A 13,776-nucleotide genomic window follows, 5' to 3' on the forward strand; every position below is an offset into this window, starting at 1 on the left:
AAGATTTTTTTCACCCTACCCCAAGAACAGATTTTTGTCCGCTCAGGGATACAATCACTCTCGTGGAGAGTACTTCACTCTTTCAGGAGGATTTGCGGACAATTCTACGTGCTAGGCTGTACCCATAGCGAGGAGCCTGGTGTATGGGGCTCTAGAAAGGCCATCTTTGAGCGGAACAGGACCAGGGGCCTTGGCCGATGTGGCAACATTTCCCATCCTGGAGGAACCAGCTCAGACCTGCTTTCACCCTCAGCACAGTGGCTGCAGCAGGAAGAGCCCTGCCTGCGGATCAGGAGACACAGAGTCCAGCCCCAGTCCTGCTTCTGTGGCTCTGGGTCAGTCATTCTCTCACCACATCCGTTACTAACCTTGAAAATGGGTACTTTTAAGGAAATTGGTACTTTTAAAGAAAAACCAAGTCTAAGGGTAGGCAGAATGGTGAGCTGGAAGCAGCACACAGGACCTGCTGGGGAAGGCTCTTGGATCAGGGTCACAGAGATGCACCCGTGCCCTCCGGACGGCCTTCCGCCCCACTTCTGCCTGCCCTGGGACTGCTTGGCAGAAACTGCATCAGTGCGGGCCCACTTTGCCTTAAATACTAATGGAATCTTGTTTCCGCAAGATTGAGCCAACCTCTAGGTGATGACTTCCCATGGCTATCCCTTACCCCAATCAGTGACTTTGGGGGAAAAGGCTTAAAATTCCACTCCATTCATCCAACCATTGGAAAGGGATCCACAAAGAGTACACCAGGGAGTGGGAAGAAGAGTCACCTGGCATGTCAACCGGGAGAGAGTGGATTCTGAAACCCAGCAACGAGAGTCTGAAGCAGCTCAGCCTTGCTAGATGGAGAAGGATTAACAGGCTGAGCTGTTCTGGCCGGGTATGGGGCCCAGGCAGCCCCAAGAGGCCTTGGGGAGCTAAGCCTGTTGGCAGCGCAGTGCTGGGGAAGCACCGACTGCAGAGAGGTGGTTGCCTCTGCGTGAGCGGCTGTGGGCTTGTGGCCGGGTCTGTGGGCCCACAACCAATCTCTAAATCCCAGGCACCCAAGACTTGCCAGTCCTGACTGGTGGACTATCTAGGGGCCTATACTGAGTTCCTGCTCACAGGATCCTACAGGCTATTTGGAGAGACCCAGACCTAAAAAGACAGTCATTTTTTTCTGTTATTAAATGAGAAATGGATCTGGCGGGGAGGGGGGATGTGTTACAGGAGTTCAAGAATCTTTTTAATCCTTCAGTCCTTTCGAAACATTCTGGGAAGACTGGATGAAGGAGAAAGGCCTCTGGGCTGGGTCTGGAAGGACAGCTGGGACTCTGCAGGGGAAGGGAGTTCAGGAAAGGAAGCAGGAAGTACTCTGCTTCCAGGCACAAATGAATGATTCCTCTGCAAGGTGGCCTTATCTGGGGACTCTGAAGAACCTGCGGGGCTGCCAGTTCTGGTCCAGCTGCATTTCTCTCTGAGCCTCATCTGAGAAAGGATGATCTTAGCAACCACGGGAAGAGTCAGCAAAAACAATCAAGCAAGTGAATCCAAGATCAAGACCCTGACAACTGCCCAGGCACCAGACTTCAGGCAAGTGTCAGGGCTACTGTATGATCCAGGATGACACAGGATTAGGACTACCCAGGCAGAAAGGGCAGCCAAGCCCTGAGCAGAAGCAGCTGGGAGAAGAGCTCTTGCTGGATACCGTGTCTGGGCTCTGGTGCCACCTGCCAGCTGCTGGCCCCCTTGGGTTGGTCCTGGCACCTCTCTGGGTTCCTGCATCCCGAGCGTCAGGTCACACGGTTGGATTCGCTATTGATTCCAAGTTTCCAGACAGCTGTGAAATGTTCTGCATCGATGGACTGGGAATCAAGGCAGGAAATGGGAGGCAAAGGGCCTAGAGATGGGCTGGGGCAAGTGTTAGGAGCGACAACACGGAGAGAGGAAAAGACAGAGCGAGGATGCCTGTGTCCACCGAGTTTCAGAGCCTCCGATTTGGTGGGAAGATGACCGGAGAACGTGTCCTTTCACTCCCACAGCCCCAATTTACTGGAGAGAAGACCCAGCTGAGCGTTTGAGAATCTTACCTGTCAGCTAGGAGTGGATGTGTGACTTCAGGAGGAAAGGGAGAAAGGTGATGAAGGAGAGTCAATCCTGGATCTCTCTGGAGAGTGGGGGGCAGCACATCAGAATGGGGATGGTGTGGGAGTCGTTTATGAAAACCTCCAGTGTGCTTTTCCAGAGCTGAGAGGAAGTGTGCGGCCCAGCTGGCACCGCAGAGCTGCGAGAACAGAATGTGACCTTTGTACACGGAGTCAGGAAACCCAGCAGCCCTGCCCATCCACGGTCCTAGGGACCCAGGAGGGCCCAGGACGCTCAGACCACAGAAGGGAGGCCCAGAGGAGCCCTGGGCCCTGGGCCATGAGCCCTTGACCCCCAGCGTGACCTGGACAAGCAGACCTGCTCCTGGAATCACAGGCCGCTCTGGTATGAAATAAGGGGTCCCGTGTCCACCTACTTCCAAAGGGACATTCTTGGATTCTTTGATCTTCAGTTACGTAGATCTTCGGAGAGTCACCTTTCGTCTACTCTACCTGACAGGAATATCTTAAGGAAAGTTATAAACATAAATAGCCCCTTTATAGAAATCAAATCATTATAGGAATATTGACCAGAATAGACTAGGAGTGGTTTTTCTAAGCTGAAGATTTCCTAGAGGTGCAGCTAAAAGCTCACATTCTCCCCAGTCTGTAGGCCTGTGTCCCTCTGCTGTGCCAGCCCTGCTATGGAGGTAAGGGCACCAGGAGACCAGGCAGTGGCACTGGTACTTCCTGCTTTTCCCTATCAAGCTACGCACTGTGGGCTCTGGCACAGAGTCCAACCAGAGGGGCACCCAGGAATCCCCCTCCTCCGACCGCCCCCCTCTCCTCGCCTCTGTCTACTCGCTCTCAGCCTAGATTTGCTTGCTTTCTTTAGGCCAAATATTTATTGGTTTTTTTTTGTTTTTAAATTCTGGAGTATTTCAAACATGCTGGCTGAGAGGCTCGATCACCTGAATATTGAATGAACACTTCCTACGTCAAGATTCCAGGCCTTGGTTTCCTCAAATGTAAAACTCCGAGAGGGTTGAACTCCAGCCAGCGGTCCTCACTGTATAATATAAAATACACTCGTGTAGCAACGACTCAGATCTAAGAAATGTTAACTTCATGCCATGTTGACTTCAGAGACTTAATAAAGAAACCCACTAGGATGGGAGTAATTTTAAAAAATGGAAAATAAGTGTTGGTGAGGAGGTGAAGAAATTGCAGCACGTGTGCATCGCTGGTGGGAATGTAAAATGGTGGAGACACTGGGGGAAATATTTTGGGGGTTCCTCAAAAAGTTAAACACAGAAGTACCGTACGATGCAGCATTTCTACTCCTCGGTAGTTGGGTCAGAGACGCTGTTCAAATGGGACTGGCTTGGGTCCTGCCCAGTGGTGACCTTGGGCAAGTTACTTAGGTTCTCCATGTGTGAAATAAGGGGAAATAGTATGTGCTGCCTGGATGGTTGTGAGAATCAAACAGGAAAAATCTTGTAAAACTGGGCTCCCCTCTTCATTGCCCCAGCTGGCAACAGCCTCAACCCCTTTGCGGTTGAAGAAAGCTGTCTGGTGCCGAGAATTGGTTTAGGAATTAAGGGAGAAGCAGCCCTTCAGTCATCTGTGTCGCCGACACTTCCACCTGCACACCCAGAGGGCCCGGTGCACCTCCACCCCACACCCACCCACCACCTACACTCCAGGCTGGGGGTACTCAGTTTGGTTTTAGGACTGCCTGCAACAGAACAGCCCATTTGGGATCCTATGGTATGGGGTGGGGTCGGTCATAGCCCTCAGAAGGCTGAGAAGGAAACCAGCTTGTCTGATCCCGGAGGCCAGAAACTCAATGAATTATAATTTGAATGTGAGTGGCTCCTTTGTGGAAGTTGCGAAGTGACTGAAGACACAGGGTTAAACCACACCCAGGACTTGGAGAGAGGGGGACACAGTACTGAGCTTTCCAGAGGCCTGATTCCTACTGATGGTTTGAAGTAGTGTTTCGGTTTCATTCTTGCAAAGGGCAGTGAAGTCCCATTTTAAATTCACTCTGCATACATTTCCGATTGATTTCTGTTTGTCTAGAGGCTCTGGGATTTGCCAAGTTTCCCTGATAAACTAGAGAGGATTTAGGAAGAGGTAATTAACGGGCTGGAGCCAGGGGGTGGGTAGGGGTGGGGTGGGGGGGTGGGGGGGGAGGGAGTAGGCATGATAGGGATATCGAGCCTCCCCCTCCCCAGCCTGCAGAGAGGGGTTGCCATTACAGGAAGTGCTTACAGAGACAGCTACCAGAGGACTGGCTGGGGTAAAGCCCTGTCCAGTTAGAGCCCCAGGAAAGCCGGAACTCAGGGGTGTGACACAGCACAGGGTTTGGAATCAGGAAACCTGAGTTTTGAGTTCTGAAAGAGAGATTACCTAACTTGGTGACTTTGGTGAGGCCCTAACTCCTCTCATTCACAGGATGGAGGTAGTTTAACCCCACCTTTTATACTTAGTGACCTCAGTCAGAGCCAACCCTGCTCTTATTCCTCTGGGAGGGCCAGCTGGAACAAAGGCCCTGCTGAGTGGGGCTGGACCATGTAACCTCTCCCCGCTGGCCCCAGCTGACAGCTGGAGCTGAAATCTGCCCAAGAGTGACCAGCCACCAGACTTGAGGCTGGTTTCAAAACAACGAGCTGCACGATCAGATTCTTCTTGAGAACTTGAAAGGAAACCCGGGACCCAGCGATGGACATTGTACATGGGAGGGTGGGCACCAGGCCTGGCCATTTGCAAGATGGGGAAAGGGAAGGACGAGGGAGAACACAAAAAAGCAAGAGCACCCTCCGTCCCGACCCGGTTCCCTGTCCCAGCTTCCCAAGGCCCCCTGAACACTATTTCCTGTCCCCTGGTCCCCTGAGATGCTTGCATTCTTGCTGCAACCTTCACTTTTCCTATTTTTTGAACCCCCGTGAGCCGGGCCCACCTGGAAGAGTGGCTGCGAGAACTGAAATAATGTATGGGGGTGAGTTTGAAGGCTCAGATCCAGGACTCTAAGCCCCCTGGAGATGCTGGGGGCCCTTCACATTCTGCCCGCAACACCCCAACCTGCTAACACGTCTCTGCGTCTGACTCAGGGATGCTCAGCTCCTTTCCTGCTTGTCGTCCCACCCCACACTCCTACCAGCAGTCCCTCGGCCACCTGACTCACACGCTCTGCAGTGCCTGGTAGCGCCTGGCACCTGACAGGGGCTCAGGTAATAAATATCTGAGGACTGACTGACTGGGGACACTCACCACCTGGTCATCGAAGTTGCTGGAAACCGCAGCGTCCGCCTTGGCCCTTCCATCTCCCTCACGCCCTGTGCTCAGGCACAGAGCCTTGGTGTGGCCTCTTTGCCATTGTCCCCACTGTCCTTTCTGCCTGGAAGGCTGCAGTCCCTTTGCCTCTCCTGTCATCACCCTAGCTCTAACTCAACTTTTAAGACTCAGCTCAGCCATCCCCTCTTCTAGAAGGCTTAGGAGGCTTTTCCAGGCCGGATCAGGGCCCTCCACCGGGCTTCCAGAATCCCTTGTGCTTGGGTCTAATCAGAGCCCCTACCTGGCTGGGCCATCATTGTTCACTTGTCTGCGTGCTCCCCAAGACAGTGACAGACAGCCTGGTACTTCCTATGAGCTCCAGGAAAGTTTTGTGAATAAACATCTGGAAGCAGACCACGTGCGCTTAATGCCTGCTGTGTTCTCTTTTAGCTGCGTGACTTTGGGCAAGTTGTTTAACCTCTGTAAGCCTCAGTTTCTTCAACTACATGACAGAAATAATTCACAGGGTTATTGGGAAAATTAAAGGCTGCGCACGTACACCCCTCAGCCTCATGCCTGGTTTGAGAGGATGGCTCCATGGATGTTAGCTGCTAACGGAGCTGAGAAAGACATTTCTAAGACCGCTGGGACAGAAGGTTTCCAAACATCAGAGCTAACTGCTGTTCCGAGGAAGAATTAGGATGTCTTTTAGAAAACAGCAACAACAAATCATCCTTAAGTGTTCCTTCAAGGAAGCTGGGGGAGACGTTGAAAAACCAGGCGTTCAGCAAAAAACTGTGATTGAGATTTTAAAGTGAAAATGGAAGTTTAAAGGAAAACATGGATCTTCTTTGGGGGCAGGTGGGGAGGACATGGGCATGTTGAGAGGGCGTGAGAGAGTGGAGGGATCGATGGCAAAAAAACCCCCCAAAAAACAACAAAAAAATGTAAAGGACAGAAGTGTGGACCTTGGTGGCAGCGGTGGTGCAGGGTGCAGTTAGAGGCATGATTGAGCTCCCTATGGAAGAGATGGTACCCCTCCAGGGCGGTTGGCGCTGCGCCAGCCCAGAAACCCGGCGCCCCCCGATTCATCTAGGCGGCTCTAGAAATCCTTGTCTTTCTCAGAAGAGCCTGGCACAAGGCGCCCAGGGAACCTGGGCTGCGGTAAAAGACAGCAAGTAGATGTGTGTGCCTTCGGCTGCCCAGAGAGACTGCGAGAGAGTGGGAGCGATTCCCGAAGAACTGGGGGCGGGCTCGGTTGATCCCAGCGCTCTCCCCACGTCTCCCCTCGAGAAACGCCAAAGGCGAAAGGGCGCGGGCCCGGGGATCGAGCGGGGGTCGCTCTAGGCACCTATCTGCCTTCCGACTGAGCCCTCAGTCTCCCGCTCTCGGCAGTGGGTTCGCAGCCCGGCGGCTGGAAGAACGGCTCTCGTGGGCCCGCCCCTCCCCGGGGCCTCCCCCAGGGTTTGGGCACGTCTCGGTCTCCCTCCCGCCATCCCGGGGCTGGGACGTGAGGCAGCTGCCACGCAGCCGCGGGAGTGGGGCCCGGGGCGCGCACGGACTTGAGCGCTGAAGGTCCGCCCAGGCCGGCCGCGGAGTTCCGCTGCGGGGCCGGCGCGCCGGGAGGGGACCGGGTCCGAGGGCCCCGGGCGCGCCAGGCGCGCTAGGAGGTCCCGCCGCGAGCGTGACCTCACGGGGAGGGGCCAGCGCGGCAGCCCTGGGCGCGGAGCCGAGCGCAGAGAGCGCAGCGCCGGAGCCGAGCCGCGAGGAGCGCACGCCGCGGCCCAGATGGAGCGGTTCAAAGGTGAGGACGCGGGTCCCGGGCCGGCGCGCCCCCAACACCTACTCGCCCCGCGCCACGCCGGAAAGCAAGGCCGGGCATAGCGAGAGGCGTCACCAGGTGCGCCTCGCGTCCCGCCGGGGCTCAGGTGAGCCAGGCCGGCTGCCCCCGCCCAGCCCGGATCTGGGCCGAAGACCCGGGCCACAGCGGCGCCGCGGGCTGGTAGAGCGGACTCCTAGGTGGCGGCTGCGGCCCGGGAGCTTTGATCCTCCCAGGCGCGGAGGGCCGGGGTCGGCGTGGCGAGGCTTCTCACCTGTTGGAGGACCCGGGGTGCGCTTGGAGACCCATCCTCTAAGCCCCGGTCGCCCCGGAAAGATGGAGCGAGGCCGAGGAGTTCCCGAGTGAGGTCGGAACAGTGCGGGGCTGCTTGGGTGGCAAAGGGGCAGGTAGTTGGGGTTTCTCGAGCGGGCGCCAGCCGGAGTGGAGGGCTTCTTGCAAACCCGGAGAAAGCCTGCGAGGGGATGCGCTTGGGCGTAAGTTGGGGGTGGGCGCGCAGCTTTCTTTCGGGCTTGGTCGGGCCATCCAAATCGTTCAGCTGCCCCGGTAAACTGTCTCTCTCCGAGCCCTTCTCCGCTGCTTTACCCCCAAGCAAGAGCGAGGTGCAGGGATTGGGGGCAGAGCGGGGTGCCCGGCAGGTGAAGCGCGTCTCAGCCCAAGGGCTTAGCTCGTAATCAGCTGGGCAAGTTTTGGGGTTGGCCTGGGCCGGGGATCTCGGCCAAACCCTGGTGTGCTGGCTGTGCCCGACTCGCTCCCGTGCTTAGAGCGCCGGGGCTGGAGTCTAGAAGCCTCGGATTGCACATCGTTTGGAAAAGGAGGTTAAAGAGCTGCCCCTTAAGCATGACGCTGCGGGGACCCCCCGAACCCCTCCGCCAACTCCTTTCCTTTGGGAAAGCTTCTTGCACTTTCTCGTCCTGGACTCGTCTCTGCCAAACCTGCAAAAGGAAATACTGTTTCTATATTTATTTCCCCCTGGGAGAGAGTAATAAAGGAGGCCGCTCAGATTCCCAAGGAATCTCACTCCAGTGGTTTCTCATTTCTGAACTGACAAACTTTTAGGGCTCAGCTTTGGTCCCCTAAACTAGTTGTATCTTTTGATTTTTCTTTTTTTTCCTTATTTGGGTCACCTGGTTACAGGTGAGGGTGAAAGAACTAAATCTTGGGCAGGGCTTCACATGTAAAGGAAGGGTCTTTGCCAGGAGCACAGAAGCCAGCTGGGGAGACCGAGTTAAATTAGTTGACAACCTTCCTTTTTCGTTTTCTGTGAACCCTCCCTGGAGCCTCTCTCACATTTCTAAGCGGGTGGTTTTTTGTCTCAGATTCTGCTGAGATCACATCAGTTTTGTGCCTGAATGCGTGCTTCGGTAGTCTCAGAACACTTGAGGAAGCCACAGGCCCTCTCCTTCTAAAATTGCAATTTGCTGCTCCCCACCCGGCTGGGGCCCCTCCGCCCTTTGGGAGGGACCCTCCCAGGGAATTCGAGACTTGAGTCGCCTCCCTGAGGGCCACTTCCAGCTCAGAGTCTGCCCTTCCTGAATTGTGTTAGCTGCTGGCTGAAGGTCCTGGTTGTAAGCTACTTTATCAAATCAGTATATTAATCCTTCTGAGTTAGGGCAAATGATAACATTTTGTGTCGTCTTTCCAAATGCCCAGTTATTATCAGAAGGTTTTTTGTATTAATAGCTTTTGACTTGGCCCTTAACCCGAGAAAGTCTTCTTACTTATCTTTTCGTCTTGGGGGTTTAACATCCTCCCACCCTCCAAGATCTCTAAGAGGTTTTCGCCAACTGAAGGAAATTTAGTTTCCCATTCAGAGTGTTTATGTTTCTGGTAACACATGTATCTGCCTCCTCATTTTGCAGTAAATCAAACACAGCGAGTGATAAGCGAATACATCTGAGAATTATCTGGATTGCAGAGGCTAATCCAGCCCATCGTTTAGTGTTTTGACTATGGAGAAAAATCTCCAGGTTTCGCTGGTGAATGCTACTAATATGTTTACTGGACCTTTAAGCCAAGGAATTTGGGGATCCCCCACTTCACCAGGGATCTAGAATTCCCCATTCACTGGAGAAGCTGAGTTGCGCTTTGAACAGTCATTGACTTGAAAAGTTGATCTGTGCAAAACTAAGCATGTTGGACCCAATCTTCCATTAACCAGTGCAACTCTAACTAGTATCTGTAGTCTCTCGCTTGTCAGAGAGTGAGGGTTGTTTTTTTTTTTTTGGTAAGATTGAATAATTATGGAATGACTAGGTATGGTGGTTTTAACAACAAAATTAAATGGAAGAGCAAGGTATACTTGAGCTCTCAGAACATAGGTAAAAATTGTAAAGAATTGTTTGTGACGCTTTTAAAATTTGTTATTTAAATGTCTCCTTCTATGTTTCTAAGTTCCCAGTTTTGAGCTCTCTCTCCTCACACATAGGTTGAATGGCTCATCACCATCTCCAGATTCTCAAAATGTTTTCTCTCATTTGTAAATCTCACAAATCGGTCCACGTAGGAGAAACTGTTTTGCACGTTCCCCAGCCTACATGTCACATATGTGCATCTCCAAAACCAGCCTATCATTTTTAGGCTCTGGGCTGACTTTCCATTGTTCTGTAAGAGGTAAAGAGACGTCTGGAGGTAAAGACTGGAGTATCACCCTGTGTGTAATGCAGAAACATTTCCAGGCTTTCTCCTCATCCCTTCTAAGCCATTCTGGAGACAGCCATGATTCTCTTAAGCAAAAACAAGGTGGTGGTGGAGGCAGTAGGTGAGGGTGTCTTCCCCAGAGAGGTGGAGCTTTTATAAGAGTTGTCCTAGAAAGTGATGGTAGAATTGCTGTGTCTTGTGCGTGAATCTCTTCGGTGTTGTCTTAGCTGTGCTAAGCCCTGCGGGCTGCGTTGAGACCGTTCCCATCCTTGGGTGTTTACATATTTATGAATCCCGTAAGGGCATCCTCGTATCACTGTGCATAAGCCCACTGGCTGAATTCACACCATGGAGTCAAGGATTCTGGTTCCTACTGCTCTTCCAGCTGGTGAGTGTGTCCAGGGCCAAATGTGACTGACCTACTGTCTGTGGTATTGCACTTGGAAGTCCATGCCAAAGCTTCCTGAAATTGTGTCACACTTGGATACAAACATGCGAGGTTGAGATAGTCACTTTAATTTGGATCACAGTAATTGGTTGAAAGTGTATCATTCTTTTCCTGTATTCTTTGGTTTCTGAATCATATCACCTGATTTTCGGGAGAGGGCACTTGGTTCTAGGGTACTGGAAGGTAGAGATGAGCTGTGAAGAGTCAAGCCAGTAAAAATACTTGAAAGCTTATGTGGGAATCATGAGATCTGTGGTCAGGGAAGGTCCAAAAAAGGAAAACTAATTAAAAGAGATAAACAGATTGATAATATTCATTTCACCTTCAGAAGAATCATCTGAATATGTTGTTTTTCCACGTCTAGGAGCTCAGGTTTTCCCAGTTGAAGTTCTACTTAAAGCAGAGGGTCTTAACTTTAGACACATGTGGGAAGCATCCAGGGAGCTTTAAAAAATATGGATGCATAGACCCCACCCAAGACATTCTGATTTAATTGGTCTAAGGGTTCGGCTTAAGCGTGTTTTTTAGGTGATTCTAGTGTGTAGCCAACAATGAGAACCATTGAAAAAAGGTAATTATATAACACTTTCCTCACCTGGAAAACTAAGAGCGAGTGTGGAGTGAGACGGATACCCCCCTCCATACGCACGTGATGTGGTTTAACCAAATCTTGTGATACCTACAGAAATCTAATGTAATTCACCTGAAGCTCCTATGGGCTTTAAAAGGCTGTGGGGAAGCTACTGAAAAACAGTCTCCAAAGTGATGCTTCAGAATCCTAAGCTCAGCCTTTGCTCATGGTTGTACTTGACCCCAAGCCCTCCTGACTTTGAAGCTCTTTGTGTGGGAGCCCTTGATGCCTTGGCAATGAAATGGTCTGAAACAAACACTGAGAGGTCACCTTCGGTGCTGAAAGGCCGGGAGGGGTGGGGGAATTCTGCTCCTGGCCCTTCCCCTCTTCTGAAGGGGCGGGAGCTCTGGGAACTGGGCTGGTTCCAAGGACCATTAAAGGGCCGGGAGGGGCCAAGGAGCTTCAAAGCTAAGGAAGCTGTGCCAGTTTTCTTCCAAATCTCTTTAATGATGGGAAGTGTTTCTCTAAAGACTTCTGTCATCCAGAGAAGGGAGACTTTCCCCAGGCCAAGGGAGGGTGGCACGTCTGCCCAGAGCCCAGGCTGAAATGGAAGGGAGAACAGTCAGGGTGCGAGGAAGAGGCAGCAGCTTGGGAACCGGGAGTCCCAAGGGATCTGCTTGGTCAGGCGAGATGCTGAGCTGTCCAGGCCTCAGTTTCCCCTTCTAGAAAACACCCCCCAGTGTTTGGCCATCAGGTTTTCCGAGCAGTCTTCAGTGCTACTTGCTCTGTGGTTACTGAGGAATCTCTGGAGGGAGGATGTGTCTTGAGGAGGGGAGGAAAATGAGGGAGGGAATGTGGGCAGCCCAACAAACTCCAGTTTAGGATTGTGATTCTTATAAATAAAACCAATTTCCTGTTGAGAGTGGAGAAAGGCAGCTTTGGTGGGAAAGAGAATGCCATCGGACATGTGAGGAATTTGTTTCTCAAGGACCTTTGTGTGAACGTGTCTCCAAAGCCTGGAGCCACTCTCTGAAATGCAGGATTATTCGCTTCCATTTGAGAGACAGATCCACTGAGGCCGAAAGAGATTAAGCAACAACTCAGCAAGTCAAAACCAAGATGAGAGATCCCTGAGAAGTGAGTTTCTAAAGGGTAGATTCCTGTTCTAATAACAACAAGGGCTTATTTAGAAAGAAGTTCTAGGAGCAGTTTTCAGGCTCATTCCTTATCAGTGTCCTTTTAGCCAGGAAGGGATTAGCCACTCAGTGAAACTCTCCTCCGTCTTCAGGACCTGGCCCCCATGCCTCCTCTTCCATGAAGCCTCCCCCGAGTTGCTCTGTGTTCCCTCACTATTTTAGGTGTAGCACATCGTTAAGTGCTCAAAAACTGTTGAATTAAAGTCACATTGTCTTATCATTATATGCCTCTGTGTCTGTCTCCCCTGAAGCCCCTTCAAGACAGGGGTATCTCTCTCCTCCAAGGATCCCTCCCCCTCAGCCCCTAGTGCACTGCCAGGCACATAGTAAGTGCCTGAGACAAGATGGGGGAATGAAGGAAGGAATGAATTGCAGGCAACAGGAGTGCCTCCTCTCTCAGGTTCCGGCCCTCAGGGGCAGCCCTGGGTCACAAAGGGAAATGAGGCATGATCTCAAAGCCAGATTCCGGAAGTGGAGATGCAAGCCAGCAGTGGCCACCCTTGGCTTTCCCGACTTGAGCCTTGTTTCTGTCTGTTCCAGCACAGGGGTGTTGCTGTCTGGTGGTACAGAGAAGGATGCTGCAGGTTTCTGCTTGTGAGTATGAGCCTGCCTGTGCCCTCCGCAGAAGCTCACCTGGCCTCCAGGGCTCCCGAGGGCACAGACTTGGCTCTGCCCATGCTCTGGACCGATGGCTGAGGGATCTCGTGGAGCTGGGCGCCAGCCTGGGCACTCCGGGGCTCAGGGTTCTAATCTGACCTTTGCCACTAACTCGCTGTGCGACCTTGGGCAAGTCAATTAATCTCTCTGGGCCTTGTCTCCTCACCTGTACGAGTGAGGATAATGATTACTAACTGCTGCTTGATGGAATAATTGTTAAGAGCTTCTGTGCTGTACTTGTAAGGGGCAATGTTGTATTAATTCAGGGGAGCAAATACCCTGAAACCTCGGTGATGTCGTCCTGGCCCCACCAGTTCCTGCCTTCTTGGGGGTTGGGTGGTTCCTCACCGTTAATTTGGGCACCCGCTGTTCCCATCACATGCTTTGCGAAGCTGTTGGGAGCTCTGAGCTGGGGACGTTCAGCCTGTTCCCAGGCAGCCTAGCTTCTCAGAGCATCTACGTAATCCCCTTGAGGTCAGCTGGAAAGGAGCTGGGCAAGGAACTTCTTTGCTGTCTCAGTAAGTTTATATAGGAGAGACCCTTAAATTCTAACTAGAACTTCAAGCTCTTTACTAATTTTCTGTCACTTGGCTCTCACCTTCTCCCTAGTTGGTCTTAAAACAAACTAACGAAAAACTCCATTGAGAGGGAGTAGGGAGAACGTGTAGAAAATGTCGGAGCCTGCGTTACCCTGGACGTCGTGCTGCACTGGTGCAAAACCAGATGAGCCCAGCGTATTGTATTTTCACGTCCCGTCTCTCCGTGGGCCTTAAGTTTCAGGGAGGAGCAGGGAGGGGCACCGACAGCAACAGAAGCCCTGCTCTGTTGTTTCCTAAACAGACCCCTGAGTTCTCCTCTCACTTCCTTGAACCCCTCCCAGGGATATCAAAGACAGCAGCAGGCCTGTTGAGTGTGGTGAGCTGTGCCCCAGCAAATTGGCCTTCTGCTCCTCATTAAATGAAGGAAGGATGGTTAGCTGTTAGCTCTGAGAGAGCAGCCTGCTTCTCCCAGAAGGAATCTGAGCGGGGCCATGTGCATTCCTGCCGGTGGAGGTGTCTTTCCCAAGGAGGGTGACTAACTGT

The 13,776-nt window shown here is 52.3% G+C and overlaps 1 protein-coding gene across 2 annotated transcripts in view; it reads left to right on the forward strand.

Annotated features, from left to right (window-relative positions):
• Nucleotides 1–6,762: 6,762 nt before the first annotated feature.
• Nucleotides 6,763–13,776, forward strand: part of AFAP1L2 (actin filament associated protein 1 like 2) — a 99,165-nt gene continuing 92,151 nt past the window's right edge. For both annotated transcript variants that reach the window (XM_079899750.1, XM_079899749.1), the window contains exon 1: nucleotides 6,763–7,149. In XM_079899750.1, coding sequence (XP_079755876.1) covers nucleotides 7,134–7,149 — 16 coding nt within the window. In that variant the 5' untranslated portion in view covers nucleotides 6,763–7,133. The remainder of the gene's footprint in view (nucleotides 7,150–13,776) is intronic.

Source organism: Stenella coeruleoalba (assembly GCF_951394435.1).
Source record: "Stenella coeruleoalba genome assembly, chromosome: 16".
Classification (NCBI taxonomy): Eukaryota; Metazoa; Chordata; class Mammalia; order Artiodactyla; family Delphinidae; genus Stenella; species Stenella coeruleoalba.